Below are 13,928 nucleotides of genomic sequence, written 5' to 3'. Positions count from 1 at the left end.
ATTTAACCGTATCTACAGTTTTCTGAAACAGAAACCTAATCACAATGAAACGCGTGGTACATCTATCATTCAGTTCTACTGTTAATGGTGATTGTGGATTATCATATTTATGCAGCAACGTTCTTTGCAATGAAAGGGCTTCAACTCAACTCATCTGTCATCAATGGGTTCCTCCACCACGCATTAAGTCACATTAAAGCCATTCTATTCCTTTAAAGCTGCTCACACAATGGCAAAAAGCACACAAGAGTCAATGATTAAAGGTTCTCATCTTTTAAAAACAAAAAAGACAATGAAAACCTGGGCGTTGTGATGAGGACAGGATTCTGTCAGTGCAACGGTAGCAGAACTTAAACTTTAAGCGGAAGCATAATTGGCTGTTTACGGCGAATGTTAGCCCCAAATAGCGATGCTAGTGTTAATGTTCACTGGGCGAGAACGACCACCCAAGGTTATGTTGATGCTGTGCAGACCCAGGGCATGAAAATCGTGTCGTGTTTGGTTGAAAAAGATAGCTTCCGGGAAGTACATACAACAAACTTCCCACTCCACAGACACGTTCTAACCTTAGGTTGTTACCTTAGGCTTTTCCCCCTTGTAAGATGAGAAAATCCTGGTAATGAGGTTAGGGTTCATGTGGTTAAAGACTCCCCAAAAATGGAAGCTCTCTCTCTGCCCAACATTAGCACCACTGAGGACTCATAGGGAAGTCCCTAGAAAAGAGTGCCCCCTGCTGACCACCCTTTGTCCTCCTGTGGAAGTCCCCATCTCCTCACCCAGGTGGCCCCAAGGTAATAAGCCTGCAAGCCACAGGTTTTCAAGGTGGGGGCCATGGCCCCCAGGGGGCGCCAAGAGGGCGCTAAGGGGGCCAATTGGAAAATCAACTGAAAATGTTTAAATACAATTAAAAATCTCTTTATATACGTATATCAAATTTGTAATTTTAATTCAAATTCAATGCCAGTTGAACCACTTTCAAACTGGCCTCCCTATTTTGGTCAAGTCATTAATGTTAAGATTGTTCAAAGCATTTCACACAAACAAAAACAGTGCGACGTGCTGTGAGCTTGTAGATCATCTATTTCCACTATTTTTAATTTTTAAGCCATTTCGCAATAGGGGGACCACAGCCATTGGCTATGGCTATTTGGGGGTCCATGGCATGGAAAAGTTTGGGGACCCCTGGTATAAGCTATGATGACTACGAAAGATCTGCAGAATGGCTACCAGCATGTGTTTGCTAGGCAGATGAAACCTCAGCTAATAAAAGTAAAAAGCTTTGAGCTCATTATTATGACTGAGATGCAAATGAAATCAAACGTAAGCATGCTTTTTTTTTAAGGATGTTTTCTTTTTTGATATACAGTAATTATAGGAAAATAGTCTATCAAGGATGACTCCTTTTAAATCATCTATAAAGCTTCCCTGGATGCAGTAAGCTCGGCTACGAAGTAAATAGATATACTAAACAAAACAAATCTTTTAAAGTATATGCAAACACAAGCATAAATATTTGATCCACAGAGATTAAGCTACGAATGACAAATATTAGTGATATATTGAAATTCTGGAACCAGGCACCATGTCTGTCTTAAAATCTCACTCCTTCGTTCGTTACGTTAGCGTGAGTCAGTCATTAAGGTGTTTCCCCCGATCCGAAAAGAGTCACTGCTGACGTGAGGTGTTGGTGCCGCAGTCCCTCCAAAAGTCCTTACGTTTTCTCTAAATTAATCTGCAAACAAATTTGGTGCACTGCATCTCTCATTCCTCCCCTCTCTCTCTCTTTCTCTCCCTCTCATCTCCCCCCAAATCGTCCTCCTCCATTCTTCGCTCGCTGTGAGATGGCCACCGGCCGTGCCATCTTGCCTTAATGCACGTAGTAGAGCCAGTAAACCACGTTGAAGAAGGAGAAGACGGTGGGGAAGATCATCCGGGACCACTTGTCGATAGAGTTCACGTCGGACAGGTCCGGGATGTTCACCTTGAGCTGCGAGGCCCGCCTCCGTAGGCGCGACTTCTTCTGGGCGTGGCGCTCCAGGGCGCACTGGCCATAGTTCTGCCGGGCCATGGCGGCCCGGCGGTACTGCAGCGTGGAGCTGTCGTAGGCCAGCATGGTGTTGCTGCGGGGGTCCCCGGGAGCACCCAGGCCCCGGGACAGGTCCCCGGGGCCCCCTCCCATCTCGTTCTTCATCTCCAGGGTGCTGAACAGGATGTTGTCGTCGGGGGTCATCTGTGTTGCGAGGAACGGAGAAAGAGGTGTGAGAGGAAGTGACGGCGGGGGAGACGATCTTACGTTTAAAACAATGGTTCTCAAAGGTTTTCATGTATTGGACCCGAGGAAATTGATACGTATTAGGCTGTGGATCCCAATTTGAAAAGTTTTGTGCTACGGACCCCCTTAAGAAAACATATATGTTAGGATTTTCTAAAACCTTCAAAATATATAGACCCCTTAACAGACGACGTCACACTGATAAGAACCAGTATGCGTGCAACCAGTATGCGTGCAATGAAACCCATTCTATCAGGTCTCGTTAGGACGCGCCTCACTAGCCAACACACAAGAGGGGGTTGGGGTGTACTGAAACCAGCGCACCCCGAAACAACAGGTTGGGAATTGATTGCGTGAAACAATCACCTGTGCGTCCAGTCTCAATGTTAGTAAACAAATAATTGGTCTATATACAAGCTCACAACATGGTGTTGTGAGCTTGTAGATATCTATTAGAATATACAATAGGGCTTAAGTGTTTTACTGTTCCTCATTTTACTGGGGATCACTTGGAACCAGCTGAAGGACCCCTGGTGGTCCCTGGACACCACTTTGAGAACCACTGGTTTAAAACATAGTGATACAAAATATACTAGCGTGCATATTTCTAACACACTTATGATACTTATGTTTATTAAGAATAAATAAAATAATAGTGATGTGCCAAAAGAAATCATAACAGATGAGACAAAACTGTGCTATTTAGAGCACGGTATATCAGGTAAAAAAATACATTATTATAGAATCACAATATTTAGATCAGTCAATATCAAATAACTAGGGCTGCAGCTATTGATTACATTTCGATTAATCGAATAGCACGTTTTTAAAAAGTGTAAATTTTGTAATATGTCAATGAATCGATTAACTAAGGCAGTAAGGCCTCTTTTACACTTTGTCACAAAACGCTGTAGAGCTAAAATAGTGAAAATAGCTGATCTACAAGCTTACAACGGGTCGCAATGCGCTCGTTGTGACCTCGTAGATCTGCTATTTTCACTTATTTTTTTCAGCTATAACGATAATCGATTATCGATATCGATTTTTTATAATCGAATGAATCGATTAGTTCGATTAACCGTTGCAGCCCTAAATGACTACAACCACAAAAGTATGAAAATACTGTACATTTCTTTAGAGTGCAGAGCACTCCACAAACTAATTCTCAATGGAGAAATCCTCTTTGTCATCTCAGAATTTCAACCGAGGTGGGGTTAAAATTCAGTCTATTCACAAGACAAACCAAGTAAACAAAGATAAACCAAAGAAAAATAAAAAATGTGAGAGGATAAGGTTGAGGAGAGGTTGGAGGCTTGGGTCAGGTCAGGATGGGCGTTGAAGGGAGTGAATTCAGATCAGCAGTTCTTCATCCATAGCCTGACTTGTGAAGAAAACAACTCTAAAATACTATCTGCAGGACACAGAATACATATCGTCACTGTCGGGCAGAAACCTTGTATCTCCATGTTCCATTCTTTTTTTAAATGTTGGAAATATTTGAAATTTGTGCCTATAATGACATGCCCAAAATAGGGACGCCAGGTGGAAAGTGGTCAAGTCTGTCTGTGGGTTTTCTAAATATTTAACCTCAATTTAGAGAGCTTGTGACTAAATAATAACTAAATTGGAACACAGGTTCTTTTTTCCATTGCCTGAAAAGTAATGGTTTTGGACATACAAGGTTTCCGCCCGATAGCAACGATACGTGATATCTGTTGTTTTGCTGTAACTTCACTCTGAGGAAAGACCTTCTCAGTTGGCACTAGTCATCCAACTGCAAATGATCTTTCTCTCTCGCTCTGTGCTGGGCTGAGCCCCTTTCCCCTCTAATGTTCTTTCTATTGCTTCACTTATTCTTTAGAGACTCTTCAATTGCCTTTGAGATTCAATCTGTCTCAAACCAATATTATGTTAAGAGTAGCTTAAAGTTAATCCTGTTTCTCTTCTCTACAACCACATTCTCAGTGGTGGACAAAGTACTCAACCCCAGTACTTGAGTCAAAGAATAGATCCTGCATACACCTGCATACACCTGGTCAAATATTACTCTACTACTGTATAAGTGAAAATTGCTAAATCAAATTTGTACTTGAGCACAAATTACAAAGTACTTTTTTTTTTAAATATCAATGCATTGCTAAAAAAAAAAACTCAAGTAACGTACGTACAGATAATTACAAATTACTTAAGTACAGTAGTCGAGTAAATGTACTTAGTTACTGTCCACCACTGCACATTTACCACTTCCCATCAATTTAAATGTACAGCTTGACTCGCGTTCAAGATTAAAGTGTGCTGAAGCCAAAGTGCTTGTCAGCCATGATTGTTTGTTTGTCAGGGAAATGCATGAAGAGCAAACCAAGAGCGGGGGAAAAAACACAATGGTGGGAGTGATGATCAAAGCTGCCTTAAAATCTACAAAAAAAATCAAAGAAATGCACAAAATAACTACAGCATTTTCCTCTGATCGGCTTGAATCAGACTGATGACATTTGTTAAGTTTTGACTTTCAAAACCGCCAGTACCTTATTTCTTTGCTCGCCTAGTCCTAATGCGCCATCGTCCACAAAGATGGGATCCCACATCGAGTCATACGCGTCAATTTCCCTCTGTTTCATTCTGGCATACAGAGCATCATCTCTCTGAACTACATTTCCCACCAGCCACTGCAAGCATACAAAATCAGCACTGTTACTTGGGGGGGGTAAATGGTAGCTTTCCACACTCAGAAGGAAAGGGTATTTTATTTTTGTTGTTGTTATTGCAGCTAACACTACCAGCTGAATAAAAGTTAAAGGGAAGGCTTTGGACCAAAGTCACTGAACTACCCAAGACGCCTTGCCCCTCGAAGGTACTTACGCCAGTCATTTGTTGATGATTGGCTTAGAGCAGTGTTTATCAACCCTGGCAAAGGGCCCAATTTTGGGCCGCGAGTACTGCTGAGGTGTGCCGCGACGTTTGAAGAAAGTGTGAACCCAGCCCCTCGAGAACAACAGTGGTGATTGTCCGTCAATCGATACGGCCATTCAGTGTAGCGACCATCACCCATAGGAATGCAAATAATGTTGTCCTACCTGGTACTGTATAAAAGGGGCACAGGGTACATGCTTTGGCACTCAGTATTATTACTACAAGATGATGAGAGCTCCACCAGCAAGGAAGAGTTGCACCCAGGGCCAGCCGCTAAATTCTAGGTGTGCCCTGGGATATTTTGGCTATGCCAGGTGTGCCTTGGCACCAAAAAGGTTGATAAACACTGGCTTAGAGATTCTCAATCTTTTTGAATTTCCAGGAGCCCCAGTTTGATGTACGTACATTACAGTAGGTCATGGACACGCATTTGATAAAAAAAAACTAAATATCTCTGCGACACTGTAAAGTTAATATAACTCTGAGAGTGTACAAATCGAACCTTATGGGTCTATTTGGTTCCATTAGTACACTCTCAGAGTTACAGACCCACAAGCGTGTCCATTTGGACCACTGGTGGTCCCTGGTGATGCGAAACAGTGTTAATAGAGATACTTTTCTATTTTCATTCAGCTGTTGTTATGACACTCATGGCTAAACCAGAGAGTAGAAGGACTTGAAGCATTCATCACAGCATAATATGCGATTTAAGCCTCTGCCAGCAGGGGGACAAGATTTTGAAAAAAGAAAAGCATCTATTTACATTGATGCCACTTGTATGCCAATAATTCTATATAAAGTTGAACTAAAGTTGTTCCCCGAGTCTTTTTTGTGCACATCCTACATACCACAATCACATAAATTGAATCATTTGTTGATTAGTACAATATAAAGTTACAAATGACAAAAAAAACTAAACAAGAGCTGAGATCAGAGCTGGGCCTGCCAATCATGGGGGCAAAGCCCCTCCCCCCCATAAAATCACCACTGTATCACAGCATCACATTGACCTTGAAAGGAGAAGAAGGTCATCGGCACATTAACACCTGAACAGTGCGGCCTCAGGTTGGTACGCATATACAGGCCTGGCACCAACACGCACCTTGTTGGGGTCAGGCCTCAGTTTCTCGTTGTTGGCGGTGGCCGCTTTCTCAGCCGCCTTCTTCTGCCGCTGGGGACCGCGGCCGAAGAAGATGTAGTTGACGAAGGCGTACTCCAGCAGCGCCAGGAAGACGAACACGAAGCAGCCCATGAGGTACATGTCGATGGCCTTGACGTAGGGGATCTTCGGGAGGGTCTCTCTCAGATGGGTGTTGATGGTGGTCATGGTCAGAACCGTTGTGATGCCTGCACGGAGGTCAATATGGGGTCGACAGTTTAGACCAGTTTAAAGTACCTTGCAGATTCAAAAGCTGTATGGGAAAGAATTCGTTTTTATACTCCGCAGCAGTTATGTGGACTGGCTTACCTGCAAGATGAGGACGAAATTATATGGCTGCTTATATCTAACCTTTATATTTTACCATCGCTTATAATACTTCTGCAATACATTATGATATTTTGACAGCTTGTAAGACCCTACATGTCTCCACTAGGCCTAATAGCTATTGTTTTAGTACAGCCTATCTTGTTATGGTTCAGTTTGTCCTTCAAGCAGCTAACAGTATAACTATCTCTGCCCTGTGCTCGAAGCAGAACTACCGTACCACTGACATGAGTGTTAATGCACTTCTGACCATGATATCATGTACATAAAGCATAACCACCACCACCTAGAATATTGTCTCGACTCCTATGGGCCTCATCGATTGCTGATTGATCCAGAATTCCACGACAAAGACCTAATTATAACCATCAATTATTTGAGTTGTAGCAAGATATACTATAGTACCCATGCAATGTTTTACTATTTTATTTGTATAGACTCTAGTATGTTGGAAATTGTATGTGTTCATTATTGATAATATTTTTCTGTGCTACACCCCCTTCCCCCTACCCCAACACATGACAGTTTATACACACATTTGCACTCAAAGGACAACAATGGAAATAAGTTCCAGAGCTTTTTGGGGTTTTATCCTTTTGACAGGCATGTACAAATATATGCTCATGTATAATGCATTTTTGTCAATAAAAATGACAATCAATCAATCAAAATAGGCATATTTGCTATCATCGTGTCCACATGCTCATATGCATAACATCAGCTTCATGAAGCTAAAACGTGTGCAGTCGAATCGGTCTGACACTAACACACATGTGTTGACCGCACATTAACACATGTGCGACATCAGGTGTTTTAACAGCAAAGGCTGTGAGGACGTGTTTGATGTGTGTCCTCACATACACAGGACACGTCGATACAGACCGACCTGAAAGAATGAGACCCCATATGGACAAAAACATCCCCCCTGGCCACAAAAGAGCAACTGTACTGTATGTGCGTGCGTGCATGCGTGCATGTAAGTGCATGCGTGCGTGTGCGTGTGACTGTGTTCAACGGAGGGTTTTGGGCCTCCGTCCAATCGCATATCGAAACAGACAAGGAACGAATCCCGGCGGCTATATAAAAAGCACAGCGTCCCCCCCCCACTAACCATCTGCTATTAGTCACAGCACGATTCACCTGCTTTCCTCTGACATCCGTGCATTGTGTTTGATACGTTAGTCATCTGTATGCACAATCTGCATTTGGTCAGATTCACGCGGATTATAAATAACTCAGAAGCAGCCAGCAGGCAGCATCGATGTAGCCTGTCGCTCTCTACTCTACTCTACTCGCTTGCAGACACGTTCCGCCTGTCTCTCTGCTCTCTGCCGTTCAGTAGATCTTTAAAGCACTGGTTCTCAAACATTTTCATGTCAAGGACCCCCTTGTATAATTGATATGTATATTTGTCTGCGGACCCGCATCTGAAAAGATTTTGTGGCAGGGGTCCCCATAACAGAAGATTTGTGTCAAACAAATTCCAAATTAACGTTTTCAAGATTGTAGATCAGCATTTTTTTTCAAATAGCCCAAGAATAAAATAGGGTTAAAGTGGATAAATTGTTCCTCAATTTGCTGCAGACCCCCTGGAACCCCCGTTCACTTTGAGAACCACAACCACTTAAACCCTATATTTGGTTGTCCAGAGTCCCTCAGGCCTCTATATACTAGTGACTCTCAGTGACACTCTACATTAAATATCTTCGCTGAAAATAGCCGATCTACAAGCTCACATTGCGTGGCGTTTGCGACGCATTGTGAGCTTGTGGATCTGCTATTTTCTGCGTACGCGTTCCACACAATACGGATGGTAAGTGGTTAAACAACAGATGTGCATTTTACAGGCACCGTTTGGGGCTCAGTGTTTTGACCCTCGTGGGCCTCCGTCTCTTCAGGAACCAAATGCCTTGTGACAAGAACGCCACACACAGAGAGCTCAAAGCTGCTTTCATGACGTTGAACCTATCATCATTTGTTTTAGTCCAAAGGATGTTTAAATGTTTTTGGCGTTCCATTTTGACATCATCCTCTTTTTATATCAACATATACAGTATATGTGCCAGTAGTTGCTGTCAGGTGGAAACCTTATATGTCCAATACCGTTGCTTTTCAGAAAATGGAGAAAAGAACCTGTGTTCAAAATGTAGTTAATATTTAGTCACATGCTCTTTCACTTATTCTTTTATATAAAAATGCTATTTTCCTACTTTTGTTTGATGTATAGGTTGGGCATTCAATTCCAAAAGAAAATACTGTATGGAGATACAAGGTTTCTGCCCGACAGCAACGATATATCAACAGATCTCATCTCATTTGAAATGTTTCTCTTCCAATCTCGGCACTGAATAATAAGGTACACTTGACCAATAGTCTGGACTATTCTCTCAGTCTGAAAAGCTTAGATCTCTGTCCATTGACAGACAGACAGACAGACAGACAGACAGACAGACAGACAGACAGACAGACAGACAAATAAAACACTACAAGAAAGGAAGAAAGAAAGAAACGGTGTGTGCTTCAAGGTCACACTGTAGCGCTTGTCCCTCTGCCTATATTATGGTCATTTCTAAACAGCAGACTATCAGCAAGCACGATCAAGATCGCACGCTTACAGCTAATGAGAAATAACAAAAACTAAACAGAAGGTTAAAATGCAGGGAAAGAGACAGCTATGTCTCCTGTCAAAACACAGATCAATAAATCATAAGGAATGAATCACCTGCAGCTTCCATATGCAAATGACTCAGATTCACTGATTTAAAGGCATTCATAACACAGTGATGAATCTAATCCACAACTGTCCGCCCTCCCTCTCGTAATATACTATATGGCTAATAGCTCCCTTTGAATGGATTTGTTATCAATTAATTCTCGATTATAACCATGGGGTAATGAGTCATCAACAACCAGGAGGGAGGGGAGGGGGGGTGGTTATTCGTACCCAGGGCCACTCTGGCGGCAGAGGCGTCGTAATTGATCCAGAAGGACACCCAGGAGAGAATGGTGATCAGGATGGACGGCATGTAGGTCTGTAAGATGAAATAGCCGATGTTCCTCTTCAGCTTGAAGCTGAGGGAGAGGCGAGGGTAGGAACCTGAGGGAAGGAGGCAGAGAGAGTGCTGGATGCTTGAGATGGAAGATGGAAATAGAATTCAATAGAACAGAACTGAATGACGCCCACGGGGAAGCTATATCTTCCCCCGACAACAAAGAACGCGGCATATCCACTGCCAGCGCATTGGTGCTGGTTCTGATTTATTTTCTTTTTATTTTATTTTTTTGTTTTTTGTCAATATTAACCACTTGCGACCTGGCGTCCTTATTGTACATGTCATTAGAGGCGAGAACTTTCAAACAATTTCTTTTTTTTCTAAATAATTCAAATTTCTTTCGCCAACTAATTGATTTGGAAACTGAATACAGTATGCATGGTTATGGAACAGATCTTATTGGCAGCGGAAATCATGCATTTTTGCATGCATTGAGGCCGCCTCGTGTGGGTTGTTTTCCCAGTTCTTGTACCTGTGGAAAACACCACGTTCTTGGAGATGAGCTTGTAGTCGACGATGGAGAACTGGGGCAGTTCTATCCTGTCCACCCCCGACACGGCTCCGTCTCCGCCCCGCCAGTAGAACTCGATATCATCAGTGGTGTAGCCATCTGCAGAGACAAGCCCCAGAGACCCAGAGTGCATTAACATTAACCGCTGTAATGGCGAGGGAAACGGAAGTTACAACGCCACGCTCCGCTACTAATGGTGCTGTTAAGGATTAAGATGATATATACAGAACATTTGAGATGAAACTCAACACCCTCAAGTGCAGCGTTGCCTGGAAGTACAGAGTGAACTGTCTGTTCAGCAGGTGAGCTGAGTTCATGGAAAGTACGGTAAAATCCATCATGGGAATAGCTGTATAGACACAGAAAAGTGGCTGAAAGGGCCTTTCATGGAGGCCTCAAAAACTTAACAAATATAATAACAGGAAGTTCCTTAAAGAGGTGGTGCCATGGTTTTGCACTTTTTCTGTTTTTCATGTGTCTATGAGGTTGATAGAACTTCATTAAGGCCCCCGCTGGTGGTTTTATGGTGTTTCATGTCTTCTCTGACTATTTGGAGTTTTTTCCTGGAGGCTGAAACCTTGAGAGTCAAACGTGCCAATCCAAAAACAGGGGCATAGTGACATCACAGAGCCCCCAAAAAACATACCCTCCCCCTCATTATCATAACACAACAGGTGTGGGCATGAGGAGGAGGAGGGACTAGGACAGGTGGGTGGTGCTAAGGTGGTGGAGGAGGTGCTAAGGTGAGAACCAGGCATACTTAATGAACTGGAGGCGTGTCCACATAAAAACATTTTTTTTAACAATTTCTGTACACTTTTTTTTTTTGAAAAAAATCCTTACATAATAATAATACCTTATGATCAGGTTTTAGGGTTGAAAAATATCATGGCACTCCATCTTTAACCACTTTCAACCAGGCATCCCCATTTTGGGTATGCCATTATATTCTTTTTTTTACATTTCTCTTTTTTTAAAGAAATGTCATTGAATTTCGGAAACTTTATAAGCTTGTAGATCAGCTATTTTTGCTGATCTACAAGCTTGTAGCTACAAGAATGAACCTGAAAAAGTTTGTCTATGTTTTTATGTTTTATAAAAATGTAAAAACAAAATTCATATTTAAAAATGCAGGACTATTTTTGCAGGTGTTTTAATACCCTGATGCACAGTGAATGGCTTCTATTAGAGTTAATAGTAATTTTACTCTCGGCTCGTGCGTTATTATGTTATACAACTATCTTCTGCCGAGTCCCGGAAAGGAAGCGCAGTGATTGGCTAGAAGTCAGTTTTATTGGCAGGTGTGCCTTGTGAGACTTCTGCCGTGCGTAAAGTGGAGAAATTATGCCTAATGTGGCGAAATTATGCCCTAACCCTAACCATAACCCTGAATTTAACCTTAACCCTAACCCCAACCTCAAAAAAGCTATACCTAAACGTAACCTTAACCTCAGAAAAAGTAGCGTTTTATCGACAAAAAGAATTGGCAGCGGTTTCTGGAAAAATGGTGTGGGCAGCGGGATTTGATTCCGGAGTTTGGGGCTGAGGGTCCCGTCCTTCTTGCCCCGTTCTTGCATTCAGCCAATCGCAAGCAGGCAGAATATAGTTACCATTAAATTATACGCTCGGCTCTCCCAGTGTGTGTCGAAGTGTCCCTAAGCAAGAAACTTAACCCCCAACACCCCCCCCCCCCAGTTGACCGGCTCTATATACTTGGTTTGCTCCTTGACTCATAATAGGGACACTAGGGTTCCTGTGGTTTATGTCTCGTAGAGTGCTTTTCCACATCGTTTCAACATGAATGACGGTGAAAGATGTTTCAAAATGCACGCTGAGATACATTGCATATAGTTACTACCAAATTTGTTGTAGCAGGGTGTCCTCTCTGCTAATGGTGACGGTGAGATATCAAAATTATACAGAAGTGTGGTTCTTTAATAAAATCTTCTTTGCATTTAAGAGGTTATTTAATTGTTATTTAAAAAAGAAAACATTCTTAATATTTCATATAAAATGTATACCATATCACACAATGGTGTTGCTTGCTGACAAGAAATAATTTTGTCGTGCTGCAGGAGTACAAATGAGGCTTTAGGAACAAGAAGAGGGATGGCCTGCAACAAATGGAGAGCATCATGGACACATAAGGTGCTGTTCAACAGCCTGCATGTCATTCAGAACGTCATGAAGACAGAAGGTGCTGTTCAACAGCCTGCATGTCATTCAGAACGTCATGAAGACAGAAGGTGCTTTTCGACAACAGCCTGCATGTCATTCATCAACATGGATGGAAGCTCTTCTGTTCCACAGTGTCTGCTTAGCCACTTAAACCCTAGACTTAGTCAATTAGACCCGAGATGGCTCTGTGCTTGGACGGCTTTTTTCCCTCCTACACCAATTCTCTTTGCCAAAAATTGCCAATCCACAAGCTCTGCTAGTTTTGGCTAATGTTTCCCCTAAAATATGGATGCCGAGGATCATGTGGTTAAGTCATATGCATCCCATGCATCCCATGTTCTGCATCCCATGCATCCCATGTGCGGCATCATATGTGCTGCATCCCATGCATCCAATGTGCTGCATCTCATGCATCGTATATGCTGCATCCCATGCATTGTACAGTATGTGCTGCATCCCATGCATCCAATGTGCTGCATCTCATGCATCATATGTGCTGTATGCCATGCATCATGTGCGTCACATGCTGATTGCGCCGCATCCCATGTATCACATGCATCTCTCCCTTCTGTGTTCCATTTCACACCGATGATAATAACAGGCAGCACGACCTATTTAGACAAAATTAATAATTAAACCCCGAACCTTTGATTTATAAAAAAAAAGACTCTGCTGATGTGTGTTGACATTCAGGTATTTTAACCCACTAACACTTCTTCCTCTTACATTGTGTATAAGGACTCAACATTTTCCTTTGTTTAAAAGGTTTTATTTCAAGCGAGAATTAAGAAAGATTAAGAACAGAATGGAAGTCACAGGAGCAGGAGCGGCTGCAATCGAACCGGTGTGCAGCATGAGGTGCATGTAGCGATGTACAAGAGCCTGGGAAAACGGACATCAAATGCGTTGCCTGCCCCACCCCACCCCCTCCTCTATCTACGTGAACATCCTGGCTAGTGCAACCCAGCATCACCCCAATTAGTAGCTCAAGTCCACCATGCTGGACGTTTTGATGTGCAGCACTGATCAGCCGAGAGGGACCTCAGTTACAGGGAGGAGAGGAGAATAGAGGAGAATAACAGAGGAGAATAGAGGAGAATAGAGGAGCGGGGAGGTAATAAGAGTCAAGAAGGTTTTATTTGTCACTACTCTACAGATACAAGAAGCTAAATTAAATTTTGTGAGGTTCACAAAGTACTGTGCAAACAACAATGACAATAGTAATGATAAAAAGAAAATAAGGTAAGAATAAATAATAATAAGAAGCCTCCAACAGTATCCATAGCCTTTTAGCTGTAGAAAAACACGTGTATACGCTACAGGAGAATACATATTATAAATAGTATATATTATATATATTATGGAAGCCATAGTAACAGTACCTATAATACTAAAAGTATAGCAATAGAGGAGACGAGAGGAGAATAGGGGAGTGGAGAGGAGAATATGGGGGAGAGGAGAGGAGAGCAGAGGAAAAGAGAAGAGGAGAGAAGGGAGGAGAGGAGAAGAGGAGAGAAG

The 13,928-nt window shown here is 42.4% G+C and overlaps 1 protein-coding gene across 2 annotated transcripts in view; it reads right to left on the bottom strand.

The window, feature by feature from the left end:
* Positions 1-1,824: 1,824 nt before the first annotated feature.
* The window catches only part of gabrb2a (gamma-aminobutyric acid type A receptor subunit beta2a), a gene marked incomplete at its 5' end in the record, with an annotated part of 55,434 nt that continues 43,330 nt past the window's right edge, over positions 1,825-13,928 (bottom strand). Inside the window, 5 exons of one of the 2 annotated variants that reach the window (XM_084085786.1) lie at positions 1,825-2,230; positions 4,798-4,938; positions 6,285-6,529; positions 9,613-9,765; positions 10,194-10,331. In XM_084085786.1, coding sequence (XP_083941912.1) covers positions 1,868-2,230; positions 4,798-4,938; positions 6,285-6,529; positions 9,613-9,765; positions 10,194-10,331 — 1,040 coding nt within the window. In that variant the 3' untranslated portion in view covers positions 1,825-1,867. The remainder of the gene's footprint in view (positions 2,231-4,797; positions 4,939-6,284; positions 6,530-9,612; positions 9,766-10,193; positions 10,332-13,928) is intronic. The other variant, XM_084085787.1, reaches the window with a different exon arrangement.

Source organism: Gymnoscopelus microlampas (genome assembly GCF_963454915.1).
Source record: "Gymnoscopelus microlampas genome assembly, chromosome: 18".
Classification (NCBI taxonomy): Eukaryota; Metazoa; Chordata; class Actinopteri; order Myctophiformes; family Myctophidae; genus Gymnoscopelus; species Gymnoscopelus microlampas.
This window is presented reverse-complemented; position numbering and strand designations above follow the sequence as displayed.